Source organism: Trachurus trachurus (assembly GCF_905171665.1).
Source record: "Trachurus trachurus genome assembly, chromosome: 17".
Classification (NCBI taxonomy): domain Eukaryota; kingdom Metazoa; phylum Chordata; class Actinopteri; order Carangiformes; family Carangidae; genus Trachurus; species Trachurus trachurus.
Genome location: NC_139900.1, coordinates 10,406,102 through 10,422,884, shown reverse-complemented (window position 1 = coordinate 10,422,884; position 16,783 = coordinate 10,406,102). Strand labels below are relative to the sequence as shown.

At 41.8% G+C, this 16,783-nt stretch overlaps 1 protein-coding gene across 1 annotated transcript; it reads right to left on the bottom strand.

Moving 5' to 3' along the window:
• Positions 1-406: 406 nt before the first annotated feature.
• apol1 (apolipoprotein L, 1) lies at positions 407-4,911 on the bottom strand (the record flags this gene model as incomplete). Its single annotated transcript, XM_083990641.1, has 5 exons — positions 4,897-4,911; positions 3,501-3,575; positions 3,367-3,403; positions 2,469-2,520; positions 407-1,367 (listed from the first exon to the last, which is right to left on the bottom strand). Exons 3-5 carry the CDS (start codon positions 3,389-3,391, stop codon positions 407-409), a joined length of 1,038 nt encoding a protein of 345 aa, XP_083846767.1. The 5' UTR covers positions 3,392-3,403; positions 3,501-3,575; positions 4,897-4,911.
• Between the last annotated feature and the right edge of the window lie 11,872 nt (positions 4,912-16,783).

Here is a 16,783-nt window from a genome sequence, read left to right as displayed (position 1 = left end):
AATAATATTTAAAGGCACTTGTCCCTATGAGTATACACAATCTCTACAACTGGTCAGTAAAAGCCCCCAGCATTTCAATATGAACCAATAGACATTAACGAAACTGATCTACACTTTAAAATCTAAATCGTTGAGTTTAGAAAATACTTTGCACATAATTTATTTCATTAATCTAAGAGTCTCTTAAATACATGATTTGTTTAAATCCTTGAATCTTAGGGCAGTTTCAGGCGTTGGCACTACTGCCCAAGAAGCAGATATGATACCTTAAATACCACAAAACCCTTTAGTTCCTCCCTGTAGTGTAAATGCTGATTGGATTTCAAGCAGCTAGTTCCCTAAAACAGAAATCCAGAAGTTTTAGAAACCTGTAGTAGTGAAGTCCGTGAACATTTTGAAGTTTCGGTCAAACATATTCTCTGTTCTCATAATCTTTTTTAATGGCTTTTTTAATGCGGTCGATTTCATCTTCCTCTGAGCTGTCGTATCTATCGTCCTTCTCTTTCTTGTCTTCGTCCACGTCAGTTGTCTCTTTGTCTTGGTTTCCTTCTGGCGTGTTGGTGGACTGCAGCTCCTCTCTGATCCCGTTGAGCTCCACCAGACCGTCGTGCAGTTGCGTCGCCACGTCCCTGATTTTGGCAGCAAACTCCGACTTTGCCCCTTTCTTCAGTTCTTTGGAGTCTTTGGCCACAAAGTAGATGTCCATCCCTACGAACAGTCCCGTGAGCACGCCGGTGGCCATACTGGCGATCTGCACCGCTCTGGCTGCCGTGCTGCCGGCCACGTTGGCGATCTGAACCACTCGCATGATCTCATTGGCGTTGATGAGGATGGCTTTTCCCGCCATGGCGCCGTCCTCGTAGAAACTACTGGTGAGTGCTGGGAAGTCCCGATTGTACGCGCTTTTCTTCATCTTGAGCAGGTCAAACTTGCGCAGGTTTTCGATACCCTGCTTGATGAACTTCAGGCACTTGTTCAAGTCCACGATCTTCTCCTGGTAGTCCTCCACGATCTTCTCCACCTTCTTGCGATCCATCGAGTTGTTGACCTGGTTGGAGATGCCGGCGCCCGCCGAGGTCAAACCGCCGGCCGTGGCGACGCCCAGTCCCACCGCCGTCACGATCAAAGAGGTGCCGAAGGTGACGGGGGCCAGAGCGAGACCGGCGATGGTGGCGACGCCTCCGATGGCGCTGGTGGAGCCGCCGGTGATTTGGGCGATCTTTGTCTTCTTGTTGAACTTGTCCAGGCCGTCGGCGATGCCGTTGAGGTCGATGACGTGCTGCCACAGGCTCTCGGCGCGCTCAGAGAACAGTTTGTTGAAGACACGGATTCCTTTCTGCACCTTTTCAGCCGTCACAGCGAACGCCCTGAGAACAGAGAGTGAAGAGGAGTCACACAGCGCTTCATCACTGTCACGTCCAACAATAACAACATTTCCTTCTTACCATCATTGTGTCTAACAGCAGAGAGTGGTGGTTTTATTTATCCAAACTTTTCTCTAACCAGTTTCCTCTTCAATGCAACGGAGGTTTAGACATCGTTCTCTGTTGTGCCAAACGCCTTTCATTTAATAAACGCGCCCCGTAACCCGTAATCTCTTGTTTATGACAGATTAAACTACACAAATGTACAGGTTGTTACAACATATATGATATATAAACACATGCACATGGTCAGGAGGAGTGTTAGCAAAACAGCAGAAATGCTACCAGACTTAGTAGACATAGTATAGTTCCTCTTTAAAACTAGGAATGCATTTTTCTTGACTCAGTGTCTTTTGCTGTCAGACCTTTTCTTCTGGGCTACTCCTTACTGAAGAGACCTGCTGAGAACATGTGCACTGTTTCTTTAAAAGCTATTTCACTGGTCAGAGAAGCACTAATCTAATTATTTTCACGTCCCTCCTCCTGGGGCCAAGGATCTTAGATGTAGATCTCAAAACTTTGGCAGATAAGACTCACAAGTATCAGCATGGCTCGATGCCACTTTAGGTAAGAGACAAAAGAAAGCATATGGAGTAAACTGTTGTCAAACTCCGTTCTGAACACACTATTAGAGCCTCAAGATCTGTCTCAAGTGGAGATTGTAACGTCCCAAAGCGTAGCTCTGCCTTTGCTCAGTCTGCCTTTTCTCTCAAAACTGTCAAATCATGGGACAATCTCCCAACCAATCTGAAACGTAAACGTAAATCGTAAACATAAATTACTTTAATAACTGTATGTTCCTATTTCCTTCTGTTATGAAATAGGTTTTGTACCTGAATGTTCACCTGCCCAGGGACTACAGATGGAAAGTAGCTTGTAAGCTAAATCCGGTACAAAGCATCTTCTCTCATTTTGAGACTAATGTTATTTTGTACATTGTCCCTGATACAAATAAACGTATTAAACTAAACTAAAAAGTACAGGTGAGAGGCCAGAGAAAAGATGCAGTGAGATACATGAACACTGATTTAAACTTTCACTTACTTGGCCTCTTCTTTCTCTGTCATGTCCTCATCTTGAGGTGTGTCTTCCCATGCTGATGAAGTAAAAACAATTGTTAGCATTGTCATCATATTTAATACATTACTTGGCCAAATGCATTTAGACACTGGTCAACACGCTACAGTCTGAAGGATTTCAAAACAGGGTTGTTCACATACTTTGTGGACAGAACCAATGTAAAAAAGGCCAATCTACCTCATGTAATTTCTAACTTTTTTTGATTAGCAGTTCTTTATTCGCTAACTCAGCTGTCAGTCAGTTAGTACAGTCAACCAATCACGTTACACTCCTAGTTGTCTGTCCCCGCCCACCATTGCTGCCATCCATCTTGATCACGGAGACACACGGCGGCCATTACAGACATCAGAAGGGCTGACAGTTTTCCAAAGTGTTGTGCGTGCGTGAAAAATGTAAGTAATAAGTTTGGGATATTTGTGTGCAATGTGATTGCAGCTTTACGTTATGTAAATGTAAGTTTTTCTGTTGTCAGTAATAGTCACGTTTTTGCTAGCTTAATTGCTATGTTTAGCTTACTTTATGCTAATGCATCCACATGCTCAGTTCATTAGATTAGGGAGATTAAGGGTTCTTATGTCATTTCATTGCACTGTTAAATTTGTTTATTGCAATGTTTATTGTATTTCAGAACCACACAAATCAATGCACTGTGGAAACTGCCCTACATAAAAATTCTGAAACTCAACTACAATTGTCTCTGTCTTTCACTGGACAACCGCCAGCGTGTCTGAGCTCGGCAATAACCAGCATTAAGTAACGGGTGAGGGCTACATAAGCTAACCATACAGCTTGTCCAGGCGGGTACAGGGCTACAAAAGGCTAACCATATTTTTCAACCAAAGAAAGCTTAAGTGTCACTCACGCTCCACCGTGTTCCACCACTCCATAAGATCCAGATCCTGAAAGAAACCATTGGGTTTGTTTGGGTTTTGTCTGTTACTGGTTATTAATGAAATCTAAACTTGGTGACACATTTAGTTTCTTTTTGAGACCAACCTGATCATCTTCAGGCTGTGCTGGGTCGCGGAAGTCTTCGAGCTGGTCAAACAAGGACCTGTTTCCACCTTCGTTCTGAGACAACAGAAATGATACATCTTAAAAACTCATGTGAATATCAGTGTTTCAATCAGTGTTGAGAGAGGAGCTCTGGTTCTGCAGCGTGGCTGAGGTGTATTAGCAGTGACTCTTAAAGCAGAAGTAAGCGATCCGGTCGTTTTGGCTAATGCTGCGTTCCAGGCAGGCTTTTGAAACCGTAAATTACAGCTTCAAGTCACGACTTACGACTTTGTAGCGTTCCAGGCAACCCACTCGTGTTTTTCCGACCTGTTTTACCTGTGAAAGTCACTATTAACGTCCACTCGTAACTTCCGACCCGTGAACTCGTACCAGATCGAACTGGTACGACTTCACAGGTCGGAAAAACACGACTTACGGGTTGCCTTGAACGCACCATAACGTCTTGTCAGCCGATGGAGTTAGCAGCCCCCGCCCTCGTCCCTACGTCACCACATTCAGGCGCATCCCTTGGCTGCACCAGACTGGCTCTGGCTGCACACACAGCCCTTCATGCCGTTCTCTCTCCTCATTGGATAAAACTTGTAGGATAGGAGAAAAGTTTTCTCCTCGGCTCAGAGCAGAGCAGAGTGACTGACAGACCCGTGTTTCGGTCCAAACACTCTATGTAAGTGATTGCTGTCGGAAGATATAAACTATTTAAGACTTATATTAACACAAAAATATCGCTTACTTCTGCTTTAAGTGTCACATACAATATGCTCAGTTTCACTTTTTCTCATATGTTTCACGCTCCAATAAAGAAGAGGAAGTGATGGTTACAGAGATTCTGAATGTCCTGACTGTTTTTTGCAGAAGTTAAAAGCCTGAGTCTTCCACGGAGTCGGACACAATGAAAAAGGAAGCAGAGGAACAAGTCTGGGCACATTGCAACCTAATCTCATCTCTGCTTTCATGCTTTAGACCTGCACTGCACAAACACGGCGTATAGGTGTGGGGGTGGGTTTCATGCATGTCAACAGTGGAGCAACAAAACACAACAACACGGTGGCTGTAATAGTCTCTGCTGGGAGCTGAGTGGACGCCCTGGAGACACACAGTAAATAACAGACGGGGGGTGTTTTCAGGGAGGGAGTCATGTGACTTTTGAAAATCCCTGCACCATGATGAGTCAGAGACGCTGCAACATGTCGGCCCAGTGGACAGGTTATATTGACACAGAATGGGTGGGAAGAAGTTACGAGCTGCTTTCAGTCCGAAGCTCCATGCGTGTGAGAGGTGACTGAAGTAAGGGAAGTAGGAACGAGAAGCAGCTTCAAACTGTTTTTCTGTGCGACAGAGAAAAAACAAAGACCGATGAGTGTTTTATTTTCTCTACCTCTGCATTGTTGCCGTCAGCTCCGTCCGCTGCCGGTTTCACAACTTTGGCCTGAAACAAAACACACACAGTTAAAGTACTGTTTTGCTTTGAGTATAAATCTGTAACAATTAATCCATTATGAATCTGATGCAAAGTCAAACAAGGAGGAGAACTGGACTTCAGCCATGTTCATGTAGTTAACAAGCAGAGTTCATGTTTTCATTCAGCAGCAGTAAGTAGCAGAGAAACAAAAGTCACTGCTGATTAAATCGGTATGAAAATGATGTTCTGATCTGAACACGAACACCTACAGCTACAGATGTTTGAGGAAGTGCTCTACAACATTATCATCACAATGTGTTTGAAAGTCAGGCGTTGATCCCTCTGGGAGAGACTTTATTAATTTATGATAAGGAGCAGGTGGTGCAGGGAAGTTATTTTCCCTCCATGACCTTATACATTACATTGATATTAGAGGTTTAGAGCTGCAACAATTAATCGATTAAACGAACAATAATCGATTATTAAATGAATCGTCAACTATTCTGATAATCTAATAATCGGTTTGAGTAGTTTTTAAAGAAAAAAAGTCCAAATTCTTAAATGTGAATATTTCTGGTTCCTTTGTTCCTTCATGACAATAAACTGAGTCTCTCTTTGGTTTGTGGACAAAACAAGAGATTTGAGACCGTCATCTTGTGGTTTGGGAAACACTGATTAACATTTTATAGACCTAACAACTAATCAATTACTAATCGTTAACTACTCAACAGATTAATTGATAATGAAAATAATCGTTAGTTGCAGCCCTACTATTTACAGTGACCTTAGAGAGCAGAGCATTTCATATTTCTCTTTCTGCATGTTTAATCCTCTACATTATTTTAAATGGTGTCAATTCAACCTTGCAAAAGAGATGAAGATAAATGAATGATGAATGATGAAACTTGTGTATCCAGGCCAGATAACTCTTATTTTCATAGTTGTTAAAAAGGGGAAATGTCGCAATGTGAGATATTTTGTTGGAGCATTTTAGTTGGCCTTCAATCTACAGATGTTACTGTTTTGTAATATACAGTGAAAGTATTCAGACCCCTTTAAATTTTTCACTCTATTTCATTGCAGCCATTTGCTAAAATCAAAAAAGTTCATTTTATTTCTCATTAATGTACACATTTTTGCAAATGTATTAAAAAAGAAAAACTGAAATATCACATCGTCATAAGTATTCAGACCCTTTGCTGTGACACTCATATTTAACTCACATGCTGTCCATTTCTTCTGATCCTCCTTGAGATGGCTCTACTCCTTCATTGGAGTCCAGCTGTGTTTAATTAAACTGATTGGACTTGATTAGGAAAGGCACACACCTGTCTATATAAGACCTTACAGCTCACAGTGCATGTCAGAGCAAATGAGAATCATGAGGTCGAAGGAACTGCCCAAGGAGCTCAGAGACAGAATTGTGGAAAGGCACAGATCTGGCCAAGGTTACAAAAGAATTTCTGCAGCACTCAAAGTTCCTAAGAGCACAGTGGCCTCCATAATCCTTAAATGGAAGAAGTTTGGGACGACCAGAACTCTTCCTAGACCTGGCCGTCCAGCCAAACTGAGCAATCGTGGGAGAAGAGCCTTTGTGAGAGAGGTAAAGAAGATCACTGTGGCTGAGCTCCAGAGATGCAGTGGGGAGATGGGAGAAAGTTCCACAAAGTCAACTATCACTGCAGCCCTCCACCAGTCGGGGCTTTATGGCAGAGTGGCCCGACGGACGCCTCTCCTCAGTGCAAGACATATGAAAGCCCGCATAGAGTTTGCCAAAAAACACATGAAGGACTCCCAGACTATGAGAAATACGATTCTCTGGTCTGATGAGACGAAGATTGAACTTTTTGGCATTAATTCTAAGCGGTATGTGTGGAGAAAACCAGGCACTGCTCATCACCTGCCCAATACAATCCCAACAGTGAAGCATGGTGGTGGCAGCATCCTGCTATGGGGGTGTTTTTCAGCTGCAGGGACAGGACGACTGGTTGCAATTGAAGGAAAGATGAATGCGGCCAAGTACAGAGATATCCTGGAAGAAAACCTTTTCCAGAGTGCTCAGGACCTCAGACTGGGCCGAAGGTTCACCTTCCAACAAGACAATGACCCTAAGCACACAGCTAAAATAACAGAGGAGTGGCGTTCACTATCCGACCTGACGGAACTGGAGAGGATTTGCAAGGAAGAATGGCAGAGGATCCCCAAATCCAGGTGTGAAAAACTTGTTGCATCATTCCCAAGAAGACTCATGGCTGTACTAGCTCAAAAGGGTGCTTCTACTCAATACTGAGCAAAGGGTCTGAATACGTATGACCATGTGATATTTCAGTTTTTCTTTTTTAATAAATTTGCAAAAATTGAACTTTTTTGATTTTAGCAAATGGCTGCAACAAAGAGTGAACAATTTAAAGGGGTCTGACTACTTTCCGTACCCACTGTATATGATCAATACTGGATATAATATTGAGCTAAGTTAAGTTAGAGTGAAGAGTACATTACGTGCACTAAGTAGCAAACAGGAAGTATTTGACACAGCTTCTGGTCAGGTTGGTCGTGGTGGTTGGTGGAAGTCACCAAACTCCACTGGAACAAGTCCAGGTTTAGTTTTTTATTTTTGCATACAATCCACTGACTTCAGCTGTTTTTCTATTGACAGCTCAAATATCCAACACTAAATTTAATTCAACACCGAATGCCTGAAATGGGCGAATGAGTTTTTAATCGCTTCATCAGTGTAATATGAATCAGTCGACTCAAATGCTTGTTTGTCCAGTTCAGTAACATGCAGAAACACAGTCAGCTGACACAGATCCACTGATTCCCTGTTCACTGAGGACATAGTGCAACATTATCCTTGGACATAACTGTGACTGTTTGGAGTGTAGGAAGACAGACAATGTGGCAGTGTTAATACAAACGGATGCTGTGGACACAAGAGGAACTACATACAGTAAGCATGTAACATGTTTGTTACCTTGACTTTTGGCATGAAGGGATTGTGACGCTTTGGTTTCTTGACTTTGGTCTAAAAAGACACAAAACAAAGCAGGACTACAACGTTACTCCAGGTCAAACTCAACATGTTCCTCCATTCATTCAATAAAAATGCTGTAAACTACAAACACTTAAACAGGAAGTAAATTATGAAGGAAAGTGAATGAGGTTAAATCACCTCTTCTTTTTTTTCCTTGTCATCCTCGTCCTTCTTTTCCTCTTTGGATGAAGACTCATCTTCCTCGTTCAGCTCTTCGTCATCTGATGCAGCCTGAATCAAACCACACACAGTTGAGCTGTAATGAAGTGTCAGTCTAACAATCAAGTAAATGGTAAAACGTAACACCAAGTTGCAGATGAATTAAAAAGATAATGAATTCAACAATAAGCACAACTGAGGTTGAGAGAAATGAGATCGATGTCAAGTCCGTCATGTACCTTGGCTGCAGCTCGTGGCATGAAGGGGTTGTGGTGTTTGTGCTTTTTCATCTTTGTCTGTATAAAGAAATCACACAGTTGTTTAGGTAAAATGAGAAGCAATAACTGGAAGAACTGCATTTCTTAAGCGGAGTTGGTGACCTACATTTAAACAAGCCGGAAACTGGAAGAGAAAAGACTTCCACCGAGGCCAACGTCAAACACAAAAACCCACCAGACTTCAAAATAAAAGAAAACTCAAACTGTAATGAGATCTTCTCTGGTCAATGAACCCATCACTTCATCTCATTCAATGCAAACTGGCTCAGCAAGTTTTGCATAATCACACAGATACAGCTGAATTTATCGCCTACATGCACCTATATTAATTACAGGTTTATCTAACCACATTCTCTTCCCACCGCTTAATGATGAGGAAATCACATCAAGCTGCGGCCTGTTTGTAAGGACTCGAGCCGTTCACCTGAACATTGTTCAAAATCAACAGGAAGTCATTATAAATACTAATGGAGGCTAACCTGACATATTGTGTTTGAGTATTTCTCAGCACAACCCTGATTACAGTATATAATAATGGCAGACAGTGGAATAAAATGAACAGAAAAACCTTAAGGCCATTTGAGGGCAAACAAAAAAAGAAGAAAAAAAAAAGTCACAATACATGATGAATATTAAACATGCGTTGATGTTGGCCTGCGGGTGTCAGAGACATTTGCATGACACTGGCATGAAAGACCTGATAAGGCTGAAGCAGGAACTAGAAACATTAGATCCTGGCTCAGCAGATAAACTCTGTTTGTTTCCACCTGAAGCAGATTGAAGTTGAAACCAAACACAGAAATGACTCAGGCACTGACAAAAGAAAGAAAATAATTATACTGTATATAATTAAATCTGCCAAGTTTCCTTTAACAACCACGGTGAAGCTCACAAATCAGTGTGAAAACAGGCTGCATGTGACTGTGGTAAAACTACAGAGGAATCCTGTTTGACCCACCCTGATGAAGAGACTTACTGTTTTGCTCTGTTTCTGCTCGTCTCCCTCTTTGGCTTCAGCAGATTCCTCTTGTTTGAGGCCTTCGTCGTCTGACTGGCTCTGCTGCAACGTAAATAACTTGTCTCAGTCATGTGCAGCCTAATAACAGCCTGTAACTAGCCTTTTTTAACCTCTATTAGTTAAAATCAAAGTCAATAAACTGATATTCTATAGTTATCAAACATCCCAGTGTATCAGCATACACTCTCATCACTCTCATCACACTCTAACTCTTGCACTGTGTTCATATCAGTATCTAAAGGTTGCTCTTCTGCTTTTGTGGACCACCTGTCAGTGCTTTGTTCGCCTCCTGAAATGAAACCACAACAGTTTCTAATACACACTCGCACGCACTGATCCACGTCGGCTTCAAACTGATACAGACAGACAACGACGATGCCCAAAACAAAAAAGAGCTTCCTCTACCTGTGCTGAATGTCTGGGAGGAACCACTGGAGCCTCTGCAGGCTTTTCTTTTTTCTGTCTAGAGATCATGTCTTTCCTTTCCTGCAGAGGACAAATACAGACATTTATTCAAACAGAAACTCCTCCCCTCCCCCAAAAAAAAGCAACATCAAAAGCCACAAACTGTACCTGATTGTCCTCTGTCCCTCTTGGTTTGTCTTTTGTCGTCTTCATCTCCTGCAACACACAACGACAGACACACAGAGAGAGAAGTCAGAGCAGCGTCACACTGACCACATGCCACCCAGCGACAGTTTGTGTCCGTCTGCGTGCCAACCTCTTCAGTCGGTCTGGGTGGGACCAGTGGTGTTTCACTTCTTTCCTTCCTCTCTTGCTGGATCATGTTGCTTTTGACCCAACAAGGAGACACACACACACACACACACACACACAGTGAGCTGAGCAGGAGGACAAGGGAGGACTGACAGCGAGCTGCAGGGATTTAAAGTGAGGTGAGGGGCTGAGGAGGATGTGGTGGAGGTATGGAAGACGAGGAGTGAGAGGAGTTGGGATATTTTAGTCAGAAGTTGATCAGCCATGTGTGTGTGTGTGTGTGTGTGTGTGTGTGTGTGTCTGGTCACTGATGACTCATGAATGATGCAATAAATAGACTGACCGGTTTTGGCTTCTCTTCCACTTGTTTCTCGTTCTCCTTGAGAATCTCTGTGTCTTCAGTGTCTTTCTGAACAGAGGACATCAAACATTTCATATTAGACTGTATACAGAAATCAAAAACATATCTCAGTCTCTTTATATATACACATATAGCAAATACAAATAACCAACTTTTGATATTTCTTTGATTTGTGTTATTCATTCAGAAAAAAAAACCCATTGTGCGTGTTTTAAGATTTTGTCAGAGCTTCAAAGAATGTGATAATAAAACTTAAATTGTGCTGAAAGAATGGAAACCAATGGTTGTTAAGTCTGTACTCAACACGCAAAAACAACAAAACAAAAAAATACTGTTATGCGCATCAGTGCAACTCATTGACAGTTCCTTCAACCACCACCACCACCACCAGCTGCTCTATCTATCCCATCACCACCTCCACCATCACCAAACACATTTAACAGCACAATTACTTTATTCGCAGAGCGGAATAGATTCAGTTTGGACAGTTTGGCTCCAATCGCGGCGTTCTGAGAGGAACAAACACATCATGCAAAGATTTCAGTGGACGCTTCAACATTTTAGTTGATCTGCTTTGTCAGCAATGAGCCACAACACCGGGCTCAGAGTTCGGCTTTAATTTGCCTCATCAGTAGAAATCAGGGGGCACAGACAGCAACAGCAACAGCAACATTATGTGTGCTAATGATGAGCATTGCAAATAGAAGTATGTCAACACAAGGCCTGAACCTCCTGAGAAGAGAGCGGGAGTTGGTTGTAAAGATGTTTTATGTCTGCAGAACCCAATTGGGTTTCAGTTGCCTTTATTTCCACACTGTCAGAAACATTCCAGACTGACATGTTTCCTAGTCGCCCTGCTGATGTTATTTAGTATTTTGTGCATCTTCCCCAGTCTCCTGTTTTTTTCTTGTCCTCTCCTGACTTTGTACTTAGTAATTACGGCCTGAAAAAGCCTCCAAAAGGAGTTGTGCCTGCCTGGTTGGTGCAAACACAGTCGGAAGGACAAACTGAGTACAGACATTTGAAGGTGTTCACCTGAAAGATTTAAGGTATGAAGAGCTCAACAAGACCAGACAAGACAAGTTGAGCTACACCACAAGAGGAGCCTATGGGGAAAATGTTTGTTGACTTGTGACCTTTTCCTCTTTTCTACGTAGGCAGGACAAAACAAAGTCTCTAATTCACACAAACACACACAGAGAAATACCAGCAGTGGTAAAAAAAAAAAAAAAAAGACAATAAAACCCTAAGATCAAACAATCTGTGGTGTGTAGCAGCATGAACACAAGGCAGCGAGCTCCTCCTTGATTATTGACAGCTAAATAAAAACATAGAAGTTCTGCTGGCCAGTAAATAAAAACAACCAGTTTAAGGTTTAAAAGGTTCCATTACATTTATGAAATTACAGTGAAACAGGAAATGTAAAAATAAATATCAAAGCACCTGTTTGCTTCCTGCTGACTTATCGCTGCCTGCAGGTGGATCGTCGTCATCAGAGCCCGTCTGCTTCTCACTCTGCACAGAAACCATTATTCAATTAAAAACACATGAACCGAGCCGAGCAGCTCTTCTCACATATTATAGAACATAACATTTCTGAAGCACTGTCAAAAGATCACAACTGAAACCATCCTCACTTTGTTTGCAGACCGAAATGGATTCAGCTTCGTCATCGCGTCAGCAAATTTATTCTGAACACGAGAGAAGTTGGAAAAATAAAAGCAGGAAGTCAAGACCACATATATATGAATGAAATCGCCGATTGAAACCAAACAAAACACCAAAAGGCTAAAAGAAAATAGCCTTACATACCTGTTTGAGACTTGATGTCTCCTCATCATCTGTGTCTGGGTTCTTCTCCTGCCGATTCAGCAAATTATTTATAAAAATAATACAATATGAAGACTAGTGGTTCTAGTTGTAGCATCTCCAGCTTTACATCAACTGTGCATTACTTTATATTAAAAAAACAAAACAAAAAGTTCTTTATCTGAGAGTGTAATGGGTAGGATGAGCTCATCATCTTACCTGTCTGTCGGTGTTGAACGTGCTCTTCATCATCGCACTCAGGCCGTTCTGGAAAAAAAAAGGAACAGGTTTTGATTCTCTCCTTCACCAAAGATTTAGACAAAATGTTTTAGAAATCTGGAACTGTTGAACAGAGAAGGGACAAACCAACCTGCTTGACTTTGGACTTCTCTGTAGAAGAGCTGACCTCGTTTGAGTCCCCTGAGTGTTCGCTCTTGTCCTTCTCCTGATATCAAACCAGACACAACAACAGCTTTAGACCAAGTTAGAAAAACAACAACCAACGGGGCAGTAAAGCATTTAATATGATGCAGCATTAACCGAGGGAGACAATGACCTGAGAGGAGGAAGTGAAAGGATTCTTCAGGATTTTTGCTGCGACTCCACCCTGGTAGGAAAATACAAAGCAGTTTCAGTTGGTCAAGTTACAAAGTGACGTCATCAGCTCTTCCTGTAGTGTTACGGCTCCCAGTGGAGGATCCAAGAAACATGTAAACAAAGCGGAGCGGAGCATCCCTCACCTTTGAAGACTTCTCTGTGAGATTGTCTCTGCTGCCAGAGAGTTCACCGTCTATAGACAAATCATCCTGAGGACAGTGACACATGGAAACACGGATCATGTGAAAACCCTAACAGCAAAATGAAAAAAAACTACCACCGCCCTCCCCTGATTGAGTTACATGTAACACACACAATTCCTTCCATCAGGCAAACTACACACTACAGAGTCAGCAGACACAAAACCAACCGCTTCAAACTGTCATTCATCATCCATAACTCTCCTAAACAATATCAGTCACAGCTCTGATGTTGTTTTTGTTTTTATTCTGTTTTTGCCCCGCAGGTTCTTATCTTTTTGTGCAATAGTGGACATTGTGCACACTCTGCCCTTCATGTGCACAATTACACTCATCTTGCTGCTGTAAACCAGTTGCACTGTGCACTTTCTTTCTTTCCCTTCTGTTCTTTGTAACAGTGTTTTGTATTAAACTACCTCTGCTTCTTGTAACTCGTGGCAACTGTGCACTTCCTCACTAGTTGAATCTGTGTCTGAATGTTTTATGTGTATTGTTTTATTGTATGGCAGGGATATCTGGCACTTTTAGCCCACAACAAATTTCCTTCGGGACAATAAAGTAAATCGAATTTAAAAATCTAACTAAATGTGGCTCTACAGATTGTTGTTGTTGTTGTTGTTGTTACCTGAGACTGCATTTTGGCACCTTTCTTCTTGAACACACCACTCAGGAGTCCTCCTTTCTCCTGGGGAAACGATAAGCAGCAGCATCAACAGTTACAGGTTGAAGTTGCTGCTTCAGTTGAGGATGGAGGAGGTGATTCAACAAACCAAACTCAAACTCACCTTCGTGCTGTTCTCAGAAAGGTTGTCACTGCTGCCTGAGAGCTCGCTGGGCGCAGACAAGTCGTCCTGAACGACGCAAACAAATGTCAACCAACTATTTCATCATGTCTGAGTTGTATAAAACAAGTTAGATGGTAAACAGGTGGGATGGGATGCAAAGCTCTCACCTGCGACTGTGTCCTCGCTCCGAAGGGTTTTGGGGATTTTTTAAACATCCCACTGAACATCCCGCCGCCTGACTCCTAGGAAAAAGAAAAGGCACAATCACATTAAAACTACAGACTGAGCTGTTTCAGATGTTTCCTCTGGGTCCAGATGTGAAATGAACAAACAGCCAGCACTCTCATCACTCTCATCTAAATAGCTGGTGCATGCAGGTTTAACTTGCCCTTCCCGTCACAGAGAAACACAAAAACAAACACGCACTTCCCAAACTCTCCTTCCAACCAGTGTTTGCGCAGTAACAGTATTAACACAAGGCCTTCAAACAACAGTCTGATAATGGAGGTGACAGGTTTTCAGAAACCTCACCTTAGTGTTTCCATTTACTGACAGGTTGTCGCTGCTGCCTGAGAGCTCACTGGGTGCAGACAAATCATCCTGAAGGAGAAAAAAAAACAGGCGTCTCCAACAAATTCATGTTATTTTCTAGTATTCGTTATAATGACAAGCACAAATGTTCAACTCTCACCTGAGACTGTGTCCTCGCTCCAAAGGGTTTAGGGGATTTTTTAAACATCCCACTGAACATCCCGCCGCCTGACTCCTGAAAAGAAAACAACGTCACATAGTAATAGATTACACTATGTGTTACTTGAAATGAAATAAACTCTGTTTGTGTTTTGAACTGATGCAGCAGTCAGACAGGCAGCCAGTACTTTCTTTCAAATTGCTGATGCGCGCAGGTTTACCTCGCTCTTCCAAACACACAAAAACAGCTCACAACTCAAATCCTCTATTCAACGAGTCAAGCTCTGCACATTTACCACAGCACATCAGAATCCCCAGCTGTGTTTTGAGTGTAAAACATCTCAGGGTGTCCGTATAAATTAATGTTTCTACTTTTAAAAGGTCCAGTAAAAGCAGAAACTTCTGTTCAGTTATCTTTGTTTTATTATAATTATTATGTTCTTTATATTTTTTTTAAAATTCTTTTCTATCATAGCTATTGAATCTGTTGTAATCTGTTCAGGCTGTGATCTTAAAATAATAGTGATGCTGATGAGACTTACTTTAGTGTTGGTGTTCTCAGACAGATTGTCGTTACTGCCCGAGAGCTTTTCATCCAAAAGATCCTGAAACATAAGACGATTAGTTAGTTTCCATAACACAACACTGCATTTTACATGTTAGAAATGAAGCTGATAACTGTATTTCCCAGGTGATCTTTCAAAAATCTGACCACGTCATGGGAGACTGTTTCACCTGTGAAGGCCTCCGGGCATGTCCTGGTTTGTAAGGTCGTTTCAGGATCCCACCCAACACGCCTGATTTGTCCTTGGAGAGAAAAAACGGCAGAGAGAGGTCTAGTTTTACAGACTAGCACTGGAAAACCGGAAATCACAGAGCAGAACCTGAACTCACCTTTGATGGCTTGTTATTGTCCGTTAAGCTGCCGTTACTGGCAGAGAGCTCAGGATTTTGGGATGAGAGGTTGGTCTGTGAACGCAAACAAAACGTGTAAATATTCAGGTTAAATCTTAGAGTAATTATTTGAGATTTAGAAAATTACAACACTAGATTGGCTAGATTTTGATCATTTGTTAGCAAAAAACAAAAACAGTCCAAAAGTAACTTATCGACTAATGATTTCTAATAAATACCAGCCGTCTACAAATATAAACCAAACCGTCCAGCACAATAAGCTCCAGAGCTACAAACCTGTTGCTGATCATCTTTGGGAGATTTGCTCGTCTTCTTAAACATCCCTTTAAACACGCCTCCTTTGTCCTGAAACATAAACTGATGTCAGTCGCTGTCACTGAAATATACTGCGGTACAATATTTCCACAGTTTACAGAAGTAATGAAACAAAATACAACACAAAGAGTTTACACACCTTAGTGTTGTTGTTGTCTGCCAGACTGTCGTTGCTCTTTGAAAGTTCACCATTTGCTGATAAATTGTCCTGTAACATCAGCATGAAATCTTGGTGAGTACATATAGAATCAAATAGTGTAAATCCAAAATTAGAGTACATTGTGACTTGTGATTTCTTTTAAATACAAAATAGTGAGTGCAGTTTTAAAGTAAGCATGAAAATAAATCAAGTAAACAATAAAACTACAACATTACCTGTGTTTGAGCAGATGGTTCTGTTGACTTGGAGGGTCTCTTGAACATCCCACCAAATAATGCTGCTTTTTGCTGGGTGAGGGTGGAAAAAAAAGAAAAAGAAGAGGAAAAATGTATTAAAAATGTATTTGAACTAAAATGTTCAGGATTAAATCACAAAAACAAGAACTGTGTCGACTGCTGTCTGTCAAACAGTTGTCAGTGCTGGCACAGAAGTCACTTTCAGTATGAGTGAGTAGCTGAGGGTAAATATACACCGTCATGACTCATGACCTGTGAGTCAGCAAGATAAAAGTGTCTCACTGTTCGGCAGCTTAATACGGAGCCTGAGAAGAGTGATGGACAGTTCACTGATGATTTAATAAAGGATGTGTTTTCTACTTTAAATCTCAGTCCAGCTTCATTGTCCAGCTTTCAAGTCTGGACCTGCGGCTGGTTACGTGTCTGGACTTGAAAACCTGACAGCATGAAAGTGAGAGTGATTGTCACGGTTCTAGCTTATGCAAAATGTATTATTATTAAAGAGCTGAGCTTATTAAGAGGGGAAAAAATATTTCTGACCTTGTCTGAAAAATATATACCCTGCTTTTCATGGAAGATGTTGATAGAG